The following is a 20,657-nucleotide window of genomic DNA, read 5'->3' on the forward strand; positions in this document are numbered from 1 at the left end:
CAGTCTGTGCCCTGATTCAGCCACGCACTCCAGCAACCGTTGACTCGACGACATCGTAGCAGCGCTACAAGAACACTATGACCCAAGGCCATCGGAGGTCTACTGTCGAGCCCGCTTCCAACGGCGAGACCAACTGGAAGGCGAAAAAGTGGCCGAATACGTAGCGGCTCTCAAAAAGCTCGCTGCTGACTGCAATTTCGGGACGTTGACCGCGACAACTTCAGCTGCTGCGCAGGAGGGAGGATCGACTGCCACACCTGCTAACACCACTATGCTCCCCTTGGACGTTATGTTGCGTGACCGTTTTGTGTGCGGACTGCGTGACGAAGGCCTACAACAACGCCTGTTCGCGGAGACGGGTCTCACATTCTCCAAAGCCTACAACATCGCCCAACGAGCGGAGAGCGCCGGTCACCAGCAGAGGGATATTCGACGGAACGTCGAGCCGGTGCATCACACCAGTGAGCAGTCAGGTCATTCCACGTCTAAGGCGAAATCAAGCAAAAAGACACAGCGCTGTTGGCGATGCGACGACATGCACGATCCCCAGGTATGTCGATACAAGACAGCGACCTGCAATTTTTGCCACAAACTGGGACACATTGAAAAGGCATGCATCACGAAGCGCAAACAGCTCCGACCGAAGACTTCAGTGCAACGGAACAACAATGTCAACGCACAGGAGGGCCAGACGCAAGATAAAAGCCGAACAGCACTAACGTCATCGGCACTATATGACTTGAACGCCGTTGTGAACCTCGGCACGAGACCGAAGATTACGACTGAAATCTTGGTACAACAGCGCCCTATCAGGTTTGAGGTGGATTCCGGAGCAGCATGTACGCTCATCAGCGAGGACACTTTTCGCGCCACTTGGCGTGAGAACGCACCAGCTCTCCAGCAAGACGACACGCAGCTGAGAACGTGGTCCGGACATTCTCTTCCACTACTGGGCTGTGCCAACGTAGACGTGTACTACAACGGTCAGACCCATCAGCTCCCCTTGCTAGTCGTTCACGGTTCTGGATCAAGCCTTTTAGGACGAAATTGGTTCACCCCTCTTGGAGTGGTCATTGGCGGAGTTCACCACACACCCAGCTATCCGTCAGTGGAGGAGCTTCAAAATAAGTACAAAGTGGTTTTCTCCGAAGACATACCTGGAAACAACGGACCTCCAGTCACACTGGAGCTTCGGGAGGATGCGACGCCGAAATTTTTGAAAGCTAGGTCGGTGCCTTTCGCCCTACGAACGTCAGTCGAGAATGAGCTTGACCGACTGCAGGAACAAGGGATCATCGAACCGACGCAACATTCGGAATGGGCTACACCACTCGTTGTCGTCCGAAAGAAGAACGGTACCCTACGCCTCTGCGGAGACTACCGGAGCACTGTCAACCTGGCGACAAAAGCATCTTCCTACCCACTGCCGACACCGGAAGAGGTTTTTAGCACGCTTCGTGGTGGAAAAATCTTCAGCACCCTGGACTTGACACAAGCCTACCAGCAGCTGAAGGTGAGCGAATCAACGTCTGAACTGCTCACGATAAACACCATTAAGGGTCTCTACAAAGTTAAAAGGCTACCATTCGGAATATCTGCAGCGCCAGCAATCTTCCAGAAATTCATGGAGTCTACACTTAGCGGGATCCCTGGCGTTTGCGTCTACTTGGACGATGTTATTGTCGGTGGCGCCTCCAATGAAGAGCACACAGAACGCTTGGAGCTCATTTTGGAAAAGCTTTCAAATGCTAACTTGCGCATCAGCAAAGAAAAATGTGTTTTTGCGGTGCCTGAAGTGAAGTTTCTCGGACATCAAATTGACGCACAGGGTATCCATCCCACTGAAGACAAAGTGCGAGCAATTACTGAAGCACGAGCGCCTACTAACAAGCAAGAACTGCAATCGTTCTTAGGGCTATTAACGTTCTACGACCGGTTCTTAGAACACCGAGCTACAGTGGCCAACGATCTATACCAGCTCCTGCAGAAAGAAGTCCCATGGACTTGGTCGCCACGCCACCAAGAGTCATTTGTTGCCCTTAAGCAACTACTTCGTAATTCTACAGTGCTGCGACACTACGACGAAAGGAGACCCCTACTGCTAGCCTGTGACGCATCACCATACGGAGTGGGAGCAGTCCTCTCCCAAGCTGACGACCATGGACGGGAAGCCCCGATCGCTTTCGCATCGCGCACCCTATCGCAGGCAGAGAGGAATTATTCCCAGCTAGATAAAGAGGGACTTGCCATCGTCTACGCAGCAGATCACTTTCGGCAGTACATCACGGGCCGAAAAGTGACATTCATAACAGATCACCGGCCCTTATTGGGTATTATGGGTCCCCAGAAGCCAATGCCACAGACTTTGTCGCCGCGAATGACACGATGGTGCATCAAGATGTCGTCGTACGATTACGAACTCGTACATCGCACTGGAAAGAAACACCAGAACGCCGACGCACTAAGCCGCCTGCCGCTAGACACCACAATAGATGAACCACCCCCGCCAGGTGATATACTCATGTTCGAGGCGCTGCCGAACCCTCCGCTAACAGCTGACACGGTAGCAGCGTCAACGCAGGAGTGCACTGTCTTAAAGGAAGTCTACGCAGCTATACAAGAAGGCAACGTGCAGAAGCTAAAGGGTGAACACTTCAACGCTTACCGCAAGCGAGCTGCGGAGTTGAGCACTCATCGCGGTTGCGTCACCTTGGGATCAAGAGTTGTAATTCCGGCGGCACTTCGCGAACAGGCCATGTCGCTTGTCCACGCAGGTCATCGAGGCATTGTTGCCATGAAAAAGTGTGCCAGAAGTTACATGTGGTGGCCTGGTATCGACGGTGATATAGAATCGACAGTTCAAGATTGCCAGCCTTGCCAATGCAACCACAGAAGTCCGCCAAGAGCCCCTATTCCTGAATGGGAAAGACCAGACGCGCCTTGGCACACCCTGCACATTGATTTTGCTGGACCTATCGAAGGATGCTCATTCCTGGTGGTTGTAGACGCATACACCAAGTGGCTTGAGGTAAAACAAATGGCTACAACGACATCGGCAGCAGTTATCGACACTCTGCGGTCGTTGTTTGCAACGTTCGGTCTACCGCGCAAGGTGGTCTCGGACAACGGCACGCCGTTTGTGTCCACGGAGATTCTCAAGTTCTACAGCGACAACGGCGTCTCGTCTGTTACATCAGCTCCTTACCACCCGGCGACGAACGGACAAGCCGAGCGATACGTGGCTGAGCTAAAGCGCGCCCTTACTAAAGATCAGACTGGGACAATGCAACGCCGCATCGCGCGCTTTCTCTTCAGACAGCACATCACTGTTCAAAGCACTACTGAACAAACGCCAGCGAAATTGATGTTCGGACGAGAAATGAGAACCCAGCTGACAGCAATTGTCCCGGAGCCCTCGGCGAAAACACCGTCGGAGGAAGAAAAGCTCCCGCGTAGCAGGAGAATTGAAAGTGGACAGCGCATATACGCCCGCCAGTTCCACAGAAAGCCCGGCTGGGTTGAAGCGACGGCACTCAAACGCATAGGTTTGCGGTCATGGCTCGTCGACATCGGCGGAAAGGCCACACGCCGCCACCTTAATCAGCTACGTCGTTCCGGTAATTTGCCAAGGGAACCTCCCATTCAAGCAGCCACCTCGACGGAAGCTTCGTCCCACTTAGCCTGGCATCTCGCACCAGATGAATCGGCGCCGCCGCCCGCCGGCTCTGAACACAAGAGAAACGACACCCAGCGAGCGGAGGCTTCTCTTCCTAGTGCGTCCAGAGCGTCCACGCGCCCACGGCGGCCCCCAGATCGCTTCCAAGCGACAATCTAAGGAGGGAGGAGATGTTGTGTTCGAAGCACTCCCTGTACTCCCTGTGTCAAGAGCGAGCCCCGCGAAGGACCGGATGCTGAAACTACTTCCAGATGTGACTCCTCTCCTTCCCGCGCTCGGCTCAAACGAGCCACCCATCGTTTCCCCCGGCAGTTCGGCTGCCGCCTCCATCCGAGTAGGAATAAACTTGTTTTTAACCGTTCGAGGCTGTCTACGCTTTTTGAGACTACCGCGACCCACGCGTACGTCTATGGGCCGACGACAACTCCGGACATAACACATACCTAGTGAGGGACCAGTCTCAAAATGAAGAAAACGGAAAAAGAGTGCGACAAGGTGGAGACTTTAGCTGGTTGGGGATACACCTTTCACACAAGGAAAACAGTTTTCGTGCTCAAAACGTTGAAAGAAATAGATGTGATCTGAAATTGCGCGCATGGAGCGCTCTGTTTGAGCACTTCCATTTCTCTCAACGCGTCAAAAGGTTCTCCTTGTCTGAAAGAAATAGTTTTTGTTATGTACCTTGTAATGGACCGCAGCCAATATAGAACTTGTGCCTTCGTTTTCGCACTGTAGTTGCATTTTCTTTTCTTTGTTAAGAAAGGCGACAGTAATGACGGGGCACTAAATCGAGGTTTATTTAACCTCTGATTACGAACATAACTAGATAACGCAGAAAATGATCGTCCTACCACGTAAAATTTCGTTCGGATCAATCTGCGGCGTTTATTAAAGACAAATGATAGGACATTGACACACTTATTGACAGTACATCAAACTTTGCGATCGCAGGGGCAATTTTGAGACCTCGGGAAAGATAGGTATTGTAGCTAGAAAGTATCAGTATCCTCCCATGAGAAGTGTAGTTTGCACACATTCTGTTCTTTTTTATTTTTTTTCAAAAGATACCTGCTATAACAACGACGCACTTGACAAAAGCTCTGTCTTTCGTTCACGCATGTCATACCGTGTCGTCGACCAATGCATCAACAGTATTCAGAGCCTCTCGAAGGTAAAAAATATGGCGAAGCTTGCACTAAGTCGCGCAAGACTTGGAACAACGAAACTGGACGATTCTGAAGACTAATCTGGTTGGTTGAATAATCTGGTTGTTTCTAGGCCTTAGCTCGGTGACGCAGGTTGTTTCTAGGTTGCTTCAAGGTCGTTGCTAGGCTTTAGCTAGGTTGTTTCTCCGTGTGCTCTCAACGCATAGAGGTTCGAGTTAAACCATAGACAGTCACAGATACGACACAGAAGCTCCCGAAACAGAAACTCGCGTTGAAACCAAGAGCTCGCACTTCTCATAGATCTACGGGTACGTCGTCGTTGGCGTAGGCCTTCCGTCGCTTCGGGTTCTTCTCGCAGCCGCCGTTGCCTTTTCCGTTACCTAGTATTCTCTCGTTGTACGTCGCTTCGCAGCCATTTGTTGTTGGTCTAACTGTTGCCTTCTTCCTCTTTAGTGGACCAGTGGTGAGTAGTGGGATTTACCCTATTTCTGTGGCACGTAGCTGTTCATGATGATGAGAGTTTTTTGGTTCGTCGGACAAGGAACGATTTGCTAAACAACTTCGCTGTTAAAAAAGAATGCCTGTTTTCGCGGCGTACAACTTTGGGCTGCGTGCTGTTCCGTATGAGCTATAACGGGCATCTTACACGGCTGAGCATCAGCAGCAGCAGCAGCAGTGGGCGTCGCATGTGCGTGCTCACTGCTGCTGACACACGCCAGTGCTTGCACGTGGACGTAGTTGCGATAGAGTGTGGTTTTGTCACGGGACGGAAAAATTTAAAGAGACCATCGCTTTAAATTTGTCGCTGAGGATGCGTAATTATAGCGAATGCAGTCAACACTTCAATGGGGGACTTTTTTTTATTACATAGGGGCAGTGTAACATGGTCATTTGTTGAAGCAATGAGAGATCCTTGAACAGCGGATGCTGCTGGAGCCGACGCTTTGACAAAAGGACGCGTCTTCGCACTGACTAAAACAAGTCCTCTTATCGAAGCGTTGGCACCAGCGACATTTCATCTTCAAAGATTTCTCATCACTTTAACGCTCCATCTTCCCGCGAACTTCTGCTTTCATCGTCAGTTCCTGTATTATGCGAAAAGTATGTGTCCAGATATATTAATTAACACGTTCACTGCGGCACGCTTTTTTCCGGTCTGGTTTTAGGTGCATCGCGACCCACCGGTGGGACACGCGGCTATGGCTGTTTCTTTTGCTCCAACGGGATGGCACTGCCACCTTTGCAGCGCGTCACCCAGGTATACGTGTGGGCACGAGTCTACATGAAGCCTTGGGTTTTAGGGACAACAATGGAAAGCTGAACACGTCCGCGATAGAAATAAGTAAGAGACGGTTAGAGTATTGGTGGCAGAAAAGTAGAGATAAAGAACAAAAATAAATAATGGGGGATTTATATTTTTTTGGTATAATAACATAGATTTAATCAATGTAGATAAGGTATTAGGCCAACATGAAACAAGGAAGCTTTCTTTTTTTTTTTTTTCTTCGAGCCTGGTGGCAGACATGTCACCGCCCCGTTATAAAGGGGACGCTCATAGCATCCATCCATCCGCGTGTTGAGCGCGTTTAGCCCCGCCGCTGTGGTCTAGTGGTTATGGCGCTCGACTGCTGACCCGAAGGTCGTGGGATCGAATCCCGGCCGCGGCGGCTGCATTTTCGATGGAGGCGAAAATGTTTGAGGCATTTGTACTTAGATTTAAGTGCACGTTAAAGAACCCCAGGTGGTCGAAATTTCCGAAGCCCTCCACTACGGCGTCTCTCATAATCATATCGTGGTTTTGGGACGTTAAACCCCAGTTATTATTATTATTGGGCGCGTTTATTTGAAAGATGCAAAGCTGTTTTCCGCCTTCTTCGCGTGAATCTATGTTTAAATACAAAGTGCTTACCACAAGACAACACAGGAAGTCAGTTTTCGTGATAGAAGTATTTATTGGGTAGATTTATCGGCTCCTTGGAAACAATCGCGCCACCTCACGTCCAATGCAATATGCAATATATATTAGTGGCAATTTCGAACTTCAGGTGGCAGCACAAGATTGAGAGCTGTCGCGCGTGGGTCACCGGTGGGTCACGCAGCACACAACAAAAAGATTTTTATTGAGTGCGTCGTGGGTCACCGGGGGGTCACGGCGTTTAACATCACAGAAGTATTCTTCGGGACGTGTGTATCCTCATGCAACAAAAATCATACCTCTGCGTTCAAGTGTCATAATGTTATCGCATCCGCAAGCAGAGATATGCACGTAACTTCGCAGCCGCATAGGTAGAGCACAGGCCGTGACCCACCGGTGACCCACGACGCAGAGAACGTGTTAAGAACAATTAGTCTGCATGTCTATCACTAAATGTGTAGGGAATGGTTGTAGAAAGCTTTAAAGACACAGGATAGGATGTATTTTTTTAATCGGAATTTGGTTTGTTGCTTGCTTGGATTGATAAGGCCTTTCTTAACAATATATAGCGCCCCACAAATTTTTTCGCATTTTAATTGAACCGAAAGGACCAGGTTTTTGAGACAAACTGACGAGCAGCAAGGCCCCCATTTTCTCAGGCCGTCCACAACCTGAGCTTTTTGCCTAAGGTGAAGTTTTTTGAAAACGAACTGGCACTTTCTCTGAGCTTAGCAGGTTTTTAAAAAAGTAGTCAGGCCACCTAAATGCACATAGTGCACTTTTTTTAACATGCGTTGCATTTACCGAGTCCACTTGCCTTCTGTCTGTGTGACGCGCATAGATACGCGGTTCTGTGCTTCTATTTTGAGTTTAGTTATATTTTTGTTGATTTTGTTGCGGCGGCAAGAGATATTCTTGTGTTGACTAAGTCAAAGAAACTATTTAGAAAGCGCATTATAATTAGAAACCGACATGCTCCGGCTACTAACAAAAACGAGACCGGGAGAACTCGTACGAGCACTTGAGCAAGTAAGCTTTGTCCTGATTCCTCGTCGCCTCAAGGACAAAATGTTACCTGTAGTGAAAATGGCTATGTTTTGATTGATGTGGAGCTTCTACAAAGCGTGATTACAAGTAACTCTGTCTGCATAGAATGCGGAGGAACCATGGCACTCGTAGACAATGGATCGTATTTCCTGGAATGGAAACCCTCCGAACTGCAACCTTTGAAACAGTTCTAACTTTCAACCAGGCCTGCATGGCCCGGATAAACGTTCTCAAAGCCATTTGGCATATCAACAAGGCGCAACACTGTGATATAGTAATTGGGTGAGATCGACTGCCGTCGACAGTATTTGGCCAATAGAGAGACAGAAGATATGACAAAACAGGCCAGGGAACCAATAAAACAAGAAAAGAAGCAAGAGTTTTTTTTTTGTGTGTGTGATGACTATATGGCTGGTTGCTATTAATTAGATTGTTCAGTACATTTTTTTGAAGAAAAATGGAATAAACTTGTTTTTTTCTTTCTAACTCTCAATGTTAGACAGGGCGTGCAAACACGGACACGAGAGAAGTCAAGACACCAAAACGCCACAGACTTCTCTCTTGTGTCCGTGTTTGCACGCCCCATCTCTTTAACATGAATACTTACCAACCTGCTCAGCTCTCTGTTATTTTAACTCTCAATATCTCGAAATCAACTTTTCCCTACATTTGCCTCATTATCAGAACAACTTGAAAAGACAGAAGGCTCATTTTTTATCAGAATATACTAAACATCAATACAAAGCAACTGAGCTTGTATATGCGGAATAGTCTTCATTTTTTGGTAGTTTTATTTGAAAAATAATGAAAAAATTTAATTGCTTTGCTAAAAATATTGCGAAAATGCCAACACTTGCAATACAATTGTAATTCTAGCTTCATTGCAAGAAGAGACGCTGACGAATAAAATGAAATTAACCCAATTGCTTTACATATAGTAGTTTGAGATAAAATGGGTCTTAAAGAAGCCTTAAAATACATGGGAGGCACCGAGCCTACCCTGTGCCCTTAAAGGAATCTTGAACTACCTTTCCAAGTATTCATCGATAGACGTGAGTGTCGGAGTTTGTTGGCTCATGAATCGATTGCTGCAAAAATTCCTCGAATCCCTCAAGAACGAGCGGGGTTACAGGGATTTGTGGCGCGCTTTAAGCGCTTTCTCTCTCCTCTCGTCCCGATGAGCGCGCTGGGTGTTACACAGGGAGGGATGGCACGGGGAAAAGAAGTCGACACGTCATCACGCGTCACGACCTTGAGCGCGCGTGATGAAACGTGCTCACTGTCTGCCGTGATTGCTCTGCGCGCAAGTATGGCTACTCTGTAACGTTAGCAGACTATGGAACGTAGCCGCGGCGTGTGGCAAGAAACGCATGTGACCCAAACGCCCTCTTGATTTCTGTCGGCTATTGGCCAATAGCAGGCTATCTGCCGTTTGACGTCAAAAAGCAGGCGCCGGCAGCTCCGAAGAGAGTGAGCACAAGACTGTAAAAAAGAGGGCGCCTGAGAAAATGCAAACTTCGCGCTCCGCTTGTAAATTCTCACTGTCGCGCACAACTGCGAGATTTGGCTGAGCTGTTCGTAGCAGTGTCTGCTATCCGCAGGGTGTGTTTTTTTCACCAAGCATGAGGGGTACGAGGGACGTTCATGACACCTTTAAGGGTTCTTTTTAAATTGATACAGAGCTGTAGACCACAAACGCAACACCGAAATAAAGAAATGTACTGAACTATGGTCTTGATCCGAGCTCGTTGATACGCGCTAGTTAAAGGGATACTAAAGGCAAAAAACAATTTATGTCAGAGTGAAAGCTCAATGTATGACAACGTCTAAAATGGCAATATTATCAACAGTAGTGCCCTACTCACCGAGAAATTAAGCTAAATGTACCACACGATGAGCGCCACGAGCGGGACATTTTGGAAATGATCCCTATGACGTGAGGGAGTCCGACTACAATTAATCACTCGTAATCAAACTAGCTGTAATAAAAAAAAAAAGAACCTTCCATGCATCAAGAGACGTAATAAAATGCTGCTTGTTCCTTTCTGTTTGATTCATGGAAAAAAGAACCTCTTTGGCGCTGCCATGGGGAACGGCCCGCGTGGTTCAAAGGTTCCATTTTCGCCGAACTGCGCTTCACCCGGCGCCCTGCTTCGCTCACGCGGTCGAGTCTCAGTGGTAGTTTCGATATCGGGTACTGCTGCGTGTGTTCTGCGCACTCGTGAAAGTCACTCTGACAGAAAGTTCGACAAAATGCCGCATGCATGTGATGTTGCCGGATGCCTGAATGGTGGATGGATGGATGGATGGATGGATGGATGGATGGATGCTATGAGCGTCCCCTTTATAACGGGGCGGTGACATGTCTGTCACCATGCTCGAAGAAAAAAGAAAAACTTCCTTGTTTCATGCTGGCCTAATACCTTGTCTACATTGATTAAATCTATCTTATTATACCAAAAAAATTTATAAATTCACGGTCTATCTCTCTGCCTCTTAAGGCAGAATGACCTTATTCCCCCCCCCCCCCCCCCCATTATTTATTTTTGTATTTTATCTCTACTCTTCTGCCACCAATACTCTAACCGTCTCTTACTTATTTCTATCGCGGACGTGTTCAACTTTCCATTGTTGTCCCTAAAACCCAAGGCTTCCTGTAGACTCGTGCCCACAAGTATACCTGGGTGAATATCGCCACATTCAATCAGTACATGTTCCATCGTTTCCTTAGTTCCCCCGCAGCATGTACAGTGTTCGTCTTCGTTACTGAATCTCGCTTTATAACTTCGTGTTCTAAGGCAGCCCGACCTTGCTTCAAACAGTAAAGCGCTTCCCCTTGAATTATCATAAAACCTTTCCCTCCTTATTTCGTTTTTTCCCTTTCGGTAGTTACTCAGAGCCGGCTTCTTTTCCATCGCTGTCATCCAATAAGTCCTCTCCGCCTCCCTGACCTTCCGCTTAATGCTCCCTGTTGCCATATCGCCCGCACTGCTAGCCGTATATTTACTGGTGCACGCCGTCAGTACACGCCACCGCGCAGTAAAGGCGGGCAACGTTGGGCACGGCAACAGTGACGTGAGAAAGACCGCTTTCAAGCGGGTGATTTGAAGTGCGCGAACGCGATGCGGACAACTAAAACGTGATTTTATTTCAGGATAAGCATTTCCTTGGCCCAAAAATAGCACTACGAGGTTTCTGGGCCGCTATTTCAACAATCAACGTCGACTTAATATTTGCCTGTAGTGTCCCTTTAAGCTATTAAGGCAGATGAAGCGCAGAAGATACGGACGGTGACGGAACTGAGACAGATAGGCGATTTTTATGTCTCCGTCTCTTCACCGTTCGTGCCTTCTACGCTTCACCTGCCTAAATAAAGATGGGTGGGAGGTTTTGTCAGTCGGGTTTGCTATGAACCAGCGAATCACTGCCGATCGTACTGAGCATAAAGAGTCGGCTACGTCGGTTGGATAATGTCGACTAAAGCGGATGAAGGCAAGAAAGGCTTGGTGTAGTTGAGACCGTAAGCAGCTCCTGTTTGCATGTTGTGTGAGTGAATTTTGCCTTCTGTGAGAAAACTGTTCCGATGACAAAACAAGTCGGCCGCAGTAAAAATGGTGGTAAACAGTAAACGGAAATGTGCTTCGCATAATAGTGGATAATTCCGGCGGCGCATCGTTAGTATACGCTATTGCTCACGGATGTCGAGTGCAGAATGTTTACCGTGGCTTGCGAACGTTTAATTAAGCACAACGTTAGTAAGTTAGCTTATTAAACCTGTGATAACCAGCTACTAATTTAAAATTTTAATGACATCATTTTTTTTTGTTTTTTGCTTTCTATTAGTAATTTTATTGTTTTGTGGCTTAGGGTGCTTTAATTAAGGAAAGGCTTTTTTTTTTTTTTTTGGAAATGCGGTGATCGTGGAAAAGAGCGAGCGCCAAGAACATTTTCACCGTGATTCCACAATCGTTTTGATTATATGTACCCATTTTTGCCGTTGTCATCCATGACCCCAATTATAGACAATTATGCTGGTAGCGTAGCGGGACACCAATGGTATACTATAGTGATGATGACCTTAGCAGCTTAGTTTTTGGTGCATTTTTAACATTAACGTTGGATTATTGCCCTGGCTCCGCTCTCTGAAATCTTTTTCTTTTTCTTTTCAAAACATTTGCTGTTTAATAGCAGCAAAAAAGTGAACGCAGCAGTTAAGGCAAAGCACCCTGATGCTTTATTCATCTGCCGCTATGAACATATATGATTTAATCCAACTTTTTCGTGTCGTTTGTAAAGCTACGTAAAGGCGCCGGCAGTTGCCATGTACTATACGTGTGCCTGCGTCTTGCGAACTTCGCTTTGGCTACTGCGTTCTGCGGCGGCATCATGCATTATGTGTGGTACAAAATGGCGCATATGAAGTGTGTTCACTTTATACATTATAGCACGCATTAGTTTCACTATATTCTGCAGCGGTCAGGCTATGCTCAATGCCTGAAAAGGCTTTTAGAGTTTCTAAAATGATGGTTGATCTTTAGGGGTATTATGACATATACAAATAAATCCATATTTTACAAGGATCGTTCATAACATGAAAGTGAAAAGTGTTTTTATAGAAGTCGTTGCAGCTCTCTTGGACGTTAAGAAATGCAATTTCCACTTTGTGCATTGCTTATGCACCGGCATGGCAGCCCATGACGTGTCTTCACCCACACTGTAACCGTCCCTCGCCTCTCCCATTCCGACGACTAGCGTTGACGACCATCAGGAGCCCCTGGTGGTACCTGAAGTAATTGACGGAGTAATTGGACACAGCGGAAGGTAAATCCCGCAACCACGGGCATTCGGAAACCATTGAAGCAAAAGCGAAGGGAGTTTTCAGAAAATCGCTTCGCGAACTACTGGTCCTCTGCCGCCAAAGGCACATGCACTATATTACGTGTCGGCGAATGTCTTGCTGCTTCGCTTGGCACGCGGCACACAGCTGTCGATCGGCTTCCTTGACACTTGCGACGCGCTGTATGAACACAAAGAAAGACGCACAAAAAAAAACACACGTAGTACACAAGATGAGCGTGAACTAACTGTTTATTTGATGAAAAATGATAAATGTGGCGTTTTTTTTTTCTAAAAGAGCCAAATCTAGACACCGAAACAGGGCTACATTTCACGTGAGTGTAAAGCGCGCCTTATTGTCCTTCACTTTTAAGCAAAACAACCAACATGGCCACATCTCACGTGTTTCATTTGTGTCCTAGCTGCTTTGCTATCCTGCTTTCGTTCCACAATCAGTTTTTCTTGGACGACTTCGTATACTTACTGATGGACATGATGTTGTAGGACAAAACTCGAATATAAGTAGTAAGAGGCCGAATTTCCCATTTCTTTTTTCCTCTTACTGTTCCTTTTCGAGTTTGGCTTACCGTATTATTAGGCACCGATCTATTCCTTGAAAAAGAAGAAATGATCCGAGACGACGAGACATAAAACGAGCTAACAAGGAGAAGAAGAGCTGAAGCATTTTCCGAGGGCTTCCATTCCATTCAAACGGGGAAATCGCTCTCGACAGTCCAGAATGGTGAGCTTTTTGCCTGGAAGAATCATTCGCTCTACAAGTTTAGTCATTGGCCCCGCCACGGTGGTCTAGTGGTTATGGCGCTCGACTGCTGACGCGGCGGTCGCGGGATCGAATCCCGGCCGCGGCGGCTGCATTTTCGATGGAGTCGAAAATGTTTGATGCCCGTGTACTTAGATTTAGGTGCACGTTAAAGAACCCCAGGTGGTCGAAATTTCCGGTGCCCTCCACTACGGCGTCTCTCATAATCATATCGTGATTTTGGGACGTTAAACCCCAGATATTAAGTCTAGTCATTGCCATCACGCCCATGCAACAATGGACGGTACCGACGGAAGCAAGATAGTATAGTATCAGTTTTGTCGCAAAATATTGCTATATCGTTAATTCGCTGCGATTTAGGCTTCTTTTACGAGCTAATTCAAGGCCAAATGAAATGTTCAGATCTATAAGAGCCAAATCAAAATTTTACTCCTGAATACTGACGAAAGTGGGCTATATAGATTTTAGACGCAATATAGATTTCAGGTATCTAGGTGACATGGGCACACAGGCAAAAAATTGTTGGAGCAGGCCGGCCATATTGTCAGTAGCAAAAAACTGCGTTTTTCCCAGTTTCAGTTCGCTCTTTTAAAAAAAAAAACGTCACAAATAAATACAGGATGATATTAAAAAAAGGACACAGGTAGGATGCGCAAAGCACGCAACAAGAGAAGGGCGACCCACCTCACGCCATCAAGTCTGTCCTTGTCTTTATTCCAGACTTGTTTGTAAAAATGGCACTTCATCATCAGTCAAATATACCGATGGCGCACTAACGCACAATCATCGCCGATGTTGCGCATTGCGAAGGCTTGGATGATCTCCCTTTACCTTGTATCTCTAGATCGCGATACAATTGTGGTGCTTACGAGTTCTGGCTGCTGCAGTGGGTAGCTAAGTTACCAGGGTGATAAATCTGTTTATTGTTATAATTGTGGTCGCCTTAACGCGATGCGCAACATCGGCGATGACAAAGCAGAAAACTGGGCAGAAAGTAAGCGCCTGTGTCGTGTTCTTCTCTCTTTCTCTCCGTCGTCAGCGCGCGCTCTCCAGTAACGATGATCGGCGATGATTTGTGTGTTAGTGCGCCATCGATATATTTGGCTGATGATGAAATGTCATTTTTATAACGAAATCTAGATATAAGACATGAACAGACTTGGCGTGACGCGGATGGGTCCTCTCTTGTTGTGTGCTCTGCGCATGCTACCTGTGTCCTTCTTTCTCACACCCTGTATATATTTGTCATTTTTCATCAAATAAACAGTTGGTAGTTCGCGTTCATCTTGTGTACTACGTGTGTTTTTGTGCGTCTTTTTGTTGGAACAGCGAGTAAGCTTCGCCGAAGGTACGAGTATTTTGGTCCCGCTCGGAAGTATCTGAGGGAGCCAAATAACTTGCGAAGCGCTCAGAGGTACAGTTGCTAGCATGTACCCGGTACATGCGAATGTGTTATACTTCCTTCTGGCGTGTCTTTCGCTGATCCAGGCCAGGTGGTCCCTTTCGTAACATGCCCCTGTGAGTGTCGCTGCGCAAGTGGAGGAGTTAGGGCATAGAGAAAGAAAAAAGTTAAGAGAGGACACTCCGCGAAATCTGGCCTCAGGAAGTACGTCACGACTACGTAACGGACTAGTGCTCTCACCAAACGCCAGAGGACGCAAGCGCGAAAAAAAGAAAAAGTTGTCATTAATCCAACAGAATTGTTTTTACAAAATAATAGTTATACGTCCAAAGTTGGCAGGTTCTTTATACATAAAAACAATTTACTCAGCACACCTTACTTGGTTATTTTTATTCAGCCGTACTGTCATAAACACCATCTCAAAGCGACAAACCCATACATGACAGCGGGAATGCTTCGTCCACGTCGGCTGCGTCGATGTTTTCGTGTGTGAGACAAAAGGTGAGGCACGTTTGCAAGAGAAGCTTGTAGAATGACATGTTGTTTGGCTAGTTGGGTCATTCATTCAGAAAAAGATTACAACTGCGCGAATAAGACACCATGTAAGTAACCTAGAAGCCCGCACACACACGTTGCTCTTCGTGTGTGTGCATGTTTCTGACCTGGTGTCTTATTCGCGCAGCTATAACCTTTTTCTGAAGGTTGTAAGGACGGCGAGGTTCGCTAAAAAAATCACAGCATATCCACGGAGTGAATGATGATGAGTGGGCGAAGCTGCGGAGGTTCATCGGTAAGCCGTAAATCTTCCGTGAATTCTGCCCAGTACATCATCACCGACGTGAGATCGGGCGCGTTTATACTAAAGGTTCGATGAGTTATGACGACTTGCAGCTCACTTTAATTTTACATGTACGCTGTGAATTTTCATTGTTTAGAAAACCATTGCTTTAGAAAACATCTGGCGTCTTTCGTTAAGCAACTGGCGTCTTTTCGTTTTGCTTTAGAAACATCTGGCGTTCTTTCGTTTTGCTTTTAGAAAACATCTGGCGTCTTTCGTTGGTTTATTTCATCAATCAACGGCGTTTTGAACAAAATTTTTATTGTTTAATCACGCACAGGAGAAATCTCACCAGGCACTACCTTGGAGGTAAACAATGGCTGCTAATGGGAATGAGAGACAGAAGAAGTCGGCTTTTAGCTAACACTTACACTTCTACTTCTACTAACGTTTCCTACTGGAACATGCCAATGGCTGCTAATGGGGAATGAGAGACAGAAGAATTCGGCTTTTAGTTAACGCGCACGCTGCGAATTTTTTATTGTTCAACAACGCACAGGAAAAATCTCCCACCGGCACCACCTTGGAGGTCAAGATCTGGTACTAGCGTTACGACTGGTTACGCACTACGACAACTACGAGGGACGAACGGGTGCCGCCTTAAGGAGCTTCGCCCCTAAAAAGTTCGCGGCTCTATGCGGCAGCTAGACGTGAACATCAGGGGCGTAGCCAGAAATTTTTTTCGGGGGGGGTTCAACCATACTTCATGTATGTTCGTGCGTGCGTTTGTATGTGTGCGTGTATATATACGCAAGCAAAACTGAAAAATTTCGGGGGGGGTTTGAACCCCCCCAACCCCCCCCTTGGCTACGCCCCTGGTGAACATTGTGCAACGTATGGGTCAAGCCGAGGCGACGCGTGCTGCGTCTGCCACCGATGCGAGCGTCTGTGCGCTGAGCTCGGTGCGAAACATTGAGGAGCGTTCGCTGGTCCTCGCATGCTTCACGGCGCGTTTCCCGAAGCCTCGGACCACGAATAAATCCTGGCTTTTCCGGTATACTGTGCCCTGTGGTTTCTGTGCGCTCTTTTTTTTTTCAGTGCATTATTTCGGTGAAACGCAGTCGTGACTGGCGACTTGATTGTTATGTGTATGTCACTTCTTCCTTCTTCAACTTTGTGCGCTCTGTTTTTGCCAGAGATGCTTATCGCCCAGTGTGTCATACGTAACCAGCTTCTGCCAAATCTAGCGATGTGTGCGTTGTCTGTGTTTTCTCTGTATTTGTTACAATTTATTTGTACGCCGAGATGCATTTGTTGTCTACCTTGCATTTCTCTGCGGTGCTGTTCTCATTTTGTGCTTCTTATATGCTTAGCCTCTACCGTGACTTGTAATAAAAACATTGCGGATACGCTGTGTCTTTGATTGATATATAGATTGACCGCTTGTTCCAAAAGAAAAACACAAGCGCGATAAATGAAGCCGTAGTGAATTATGATTTCCTGCATCTCTTTCTATTATAACTTAAATGAAATAAAAATTACGTCACGACATCAATTCGCACGAACCATTGAACTATACAAAATAGGGAATCGCTAATTGAAAACGACAAACAATAGCTTTGCCATTTGGGCGAAGAAATAAGTAACCTTCGCCTTAGCCAAACGTCGGTTACGCACAGTAATTCAAAATTCGCGCCAGTGAAACCGAAACAGGAAGCGCAGGCCACTTGCTCTCACCAACCACCAGGTGCGCTAGGGTCGATTGGGCCGCTGGGGTCTATGGGAGTGTCCACTCTTAACTTTTTTTTTCTTTCTCTATGGTTAGGGTGCATCGATGTGGGCGCGCCTCCGCTTGAGCACATCGAGGCACCCTAGGAGGAGTGGGCGGCGCGTAAACACTGATGCTGCGCGTTTCAACTGCCTTAAGGCCGTTTCACATGACACAAAACAGAGCGATTTTCAGGCTGCGAATTCGCTCGCAGCGAAAAAAACGGCCGATCGCTCTCGCCGCAGCGGTCAGCGGCGAGCGACCAACATGTTGGAAATTTTTCGCTCTGTTCGCAGCGGCGGAGCGATTTTTCAGTCGAGACCCGTCGAAATTGTGCCGACCCGGCCGAGCCGTCGAAATTGCGCTAACGAGATTGTTTTGGTTATGGCCGTTGTTGCGTATTCTCAAGTGAACTTAGATTGGAAAGTGTTTTTAAATGGCAAAACACGCGTGCTCTTCGCTACCGGTGATGAAAATTTAAGAATATCATAACGCACAGATTGTTACATTACATTCGAAAATTATGCCGTGTCTGCCACGATCAACGGCAGCAAGCAACTTTGCGCGCCGCGCCAGTCGCAGAGCGAAAATCGCAGACCATTGGCGGTCCATGTGAAACGAAACCGCCATTAGCGGCGGTTGCGAACAGAGCGAACCAAGCGATTTTCTTCGCTGCAATCGCGGCATGTGAAACAGCCTTTACGGAGGCACCCAGGTGTCATGAGTTAATACGACGCGGAGGAGGAGCCGTGCATGATGTTACACTGAATTGTCGAAGCGCCTGCGGGGCAGAAAGCTCAGACGCTCTAGCGGAGATGCCTAGCCTCCGCCGCTCCCGCAGCGCAGGTAACTGTCGGCGCTCGTTAGTGTTATGATGCACTGCAGTACCTCCTCCAAGGTTTCGGCGCCATCCCAATCGAAAGCGGGGAGAAAAGAGAGTTACAGGAGGCGCTGAGAAAGGAAGGATCTCACGTTCTCGCCGAGACGAATGCATGTGTCAGTAGTGCAGTGGTTACAGCTCCCGGCTTCTGTGTTCGCTTACTGAGTAGTCGGTGGCTCGATCGAGTGTCACGACGAAAGTTTTCTTTGTGACCTATTCGTGTTTCCTGTTACTGAGGTCATTTTCGTGACGGAAATGACGTCAGTCAATTCTTGGTGGACGCCGGCGTACAACACTTTCGTGTTAAAAAGACATATATCTACTTCTTGCCGGGAGCATGGTGGAAGCAGTTTATAAAATGCAGTATATAAAAGTAGTGTTCAGACTTCATTATTTTGTGACCTTGTAAGTGTGTGTGTGTGTTTGTTGCAAAATGTGAACCATTCATTTTCCTGGAAATTGCTCTTCTTTGCCCTAGTTCCCAGCATGAAACTATTAGTGATGAACTGTGAAGCCATGCAGAGATGACGTTTTATTGTAAATAAAAAAAAGCATCTCCATAAAAAGTTGCCTGGCCTCCATTTCTTCGACAAATCTATTCCCGATATGTGTGGATAATGTTATAAGTACTTCTCAGTTGTTCTATACACACAGAAGAATTTTGGACATTTGTTTCAGCCTTTTTTTTTTCCACGACGTAACGTGTTCACCTCAAGGAATTAGAAATTTCGGCACTGAAAATAGAACTTTAAGCACCGGGAAAAGTGAAAGTGCTAGGTTTATGCGTAGCTGATAAAGCTAGTGCCTATGTTTCGGTGCTATCTTGGCGACTGCTATCGAATAGCTCGACTGGTAATGAAAAGATTATTTCGCTCGAAACCTTGACAGGTAGGAAGACACCTTGTAAACACTCTGCTCGAAATCTCTGGCTGAGATAACGAACCCGCGAGGCCTCCCGTAAATACTTTTTGAGGTTTTTTTCATTTAAGTTCGGAGCACCTTAGCGGCACGGGCTGTCGTATGCTGCCATCGCTTGGCGTAACTACTAACCCAGGTAAAACCACGTACAGCATAAACATCTGTAGCATATTGAGCGCGCGCTTGAGCCAAGGAGAATTCTTCCTCTTGTTCTTCGAGCGCCTTGATGACGATACCAAGTGCGGACCACTTTAGGGACCCGGGCTAGGGTGCCTTGATGCGCGATTGGGGCGCTCGTATCGAGGCACACTAGCCCGGGCTCTCGTATGCTGCCATCGCTTGGCGTAACTACTAACCCAGGCAAAACAACGAATAGCATAGCCATCAGTAGCATAATTGAGCGCGCGCTCGCGCCAAGGAGAAGGCTTCTTGCTCTTGTTCTTCGAGCGCCTTCTTCTTTTTCTTGTTCTTCGAGTGCCTTCATGATGATATCAAGTGCGGACCACTTTAGGGGCTCGGGCTGTCGTAGGCTGCCATCGCTTGGCGTAACTACTAACCCGAGACAAAACCACGAATAGCATAGCCATTTGTATCATATTGAGCGCGCGCTCGCGCCAATGAGAAGTCTTCTTCCTCTTGTTTTTCGAGTGCCTTCTTTTTCTTGTTGTTTGAGTGCCTTCATGATGATATCAAGTGCGGACCACTTTAGGGGCTCGGGCTGTCGTATGCTGCCATCGCTTGCCGGAACTACTAACTCAGGCAAAACCACGTATAACATAGCCATCTGTAGCATATTGAGCGCGCGCTCGCGCCAAGGAGAAGTCTTCTTCCTCTTCTTCTTCGAGCGTCTTGATGATGATATCAAGTGCGGACAACTTTAGGGGCCCGGGCTGTCGTATGCATTCGTCGCTTGGCGTAACGCAGGCAAAACCACGTATAAAAATAGAAAAAAGGAGGAAGAAAGCGAGAAATAGAAAGAGAGAGAAAGATAGGGAAAGAATAGGACCAATGCAAACTCGTGTTCCCGAGAAGCTCGGGCCATCCTGCATAGCACCCCAAGACACGGTTCGCCAAACTCCATTCATTTTGGTGTACGGTAGGGATCCAGTGCTGCCACTAGATGTTGTTTATAGCCGCCTAGAACTTGAAGACATCAAAGAAGAACCTAGCTATTTCGCGGTAGTGCGTGAACGACTGCAAAAAGCCAGAGAGCTCGCGGTCACGTACATCAGATTGGCTCAAGAAAAACAGAAAGAGCATTTCGACAAGCACCACAAGGACGTTGTGTTTGAAAGAGGGCAGCGAACTGGTGCGTTGTCCTGTTGTTCTGTACTCCTTTTGTGGTTGTCTCTTCGCGCCTTATTGAAGTATGTCTCCCGTGAATTACGAGATCGAACTCTCAGATAACATGGGAAGTGACTTTGTGCATGTGGAAAAACTAGGACCCTATCTGAGCCCCATTGATCAGATGGAGCAACCTCATGCTTCAG

At 47.2% G+C, this 20,657-nt stretch overlaps 1 protein-coding gene across 1 annotated transcript; it reads left to right on the top strand.

The window, feature by feature from the left end:
• The first annotated feature begins 289 nt into the window (after window positions 1-289).
• LOC119401795 (uncharacterized protein K02A2.6-like) lies at window positions 290-3,835 on the top strand. Its single transcript, XM_037668809.1, has one exon. The coding sequence runs from the start codon at window positions 290-292 to the stop codon at window positions 3,833-3,835; it is 3,546 nt and encodes a 1,181-aa protein (XP_037524737.1).
• Window positions 3,836-20,657: the final 16,822 nt, after the last annotated feature.

This window comes from Rhipicephalus sanguineus, chromosome 1, assembly GCF_013339695.2.
Source record: "Rhipicephalus sanguineus isolate Rsan-2018 chromosome 1, BIME_Rsan_1.4, whole genome shotgun sequence".
Classification (NCBI taxonomy): Eukaryota; Metazoa; Arthropoda; class Arachnida; order Ixodida; family Ixodidae; genus Rhipicephalus; species Rhipicephalus sanguineus.

Bases quoted from the DNA above. Each gene is read 5' to 3' on its own strand.
- LOC119401795 (XM_037668809.1), top strand. From the start codon at position 290: ATGTTGCGTGACCGTTTTGTGTGCGGACTGCGTGACGAAGGCCTACAA.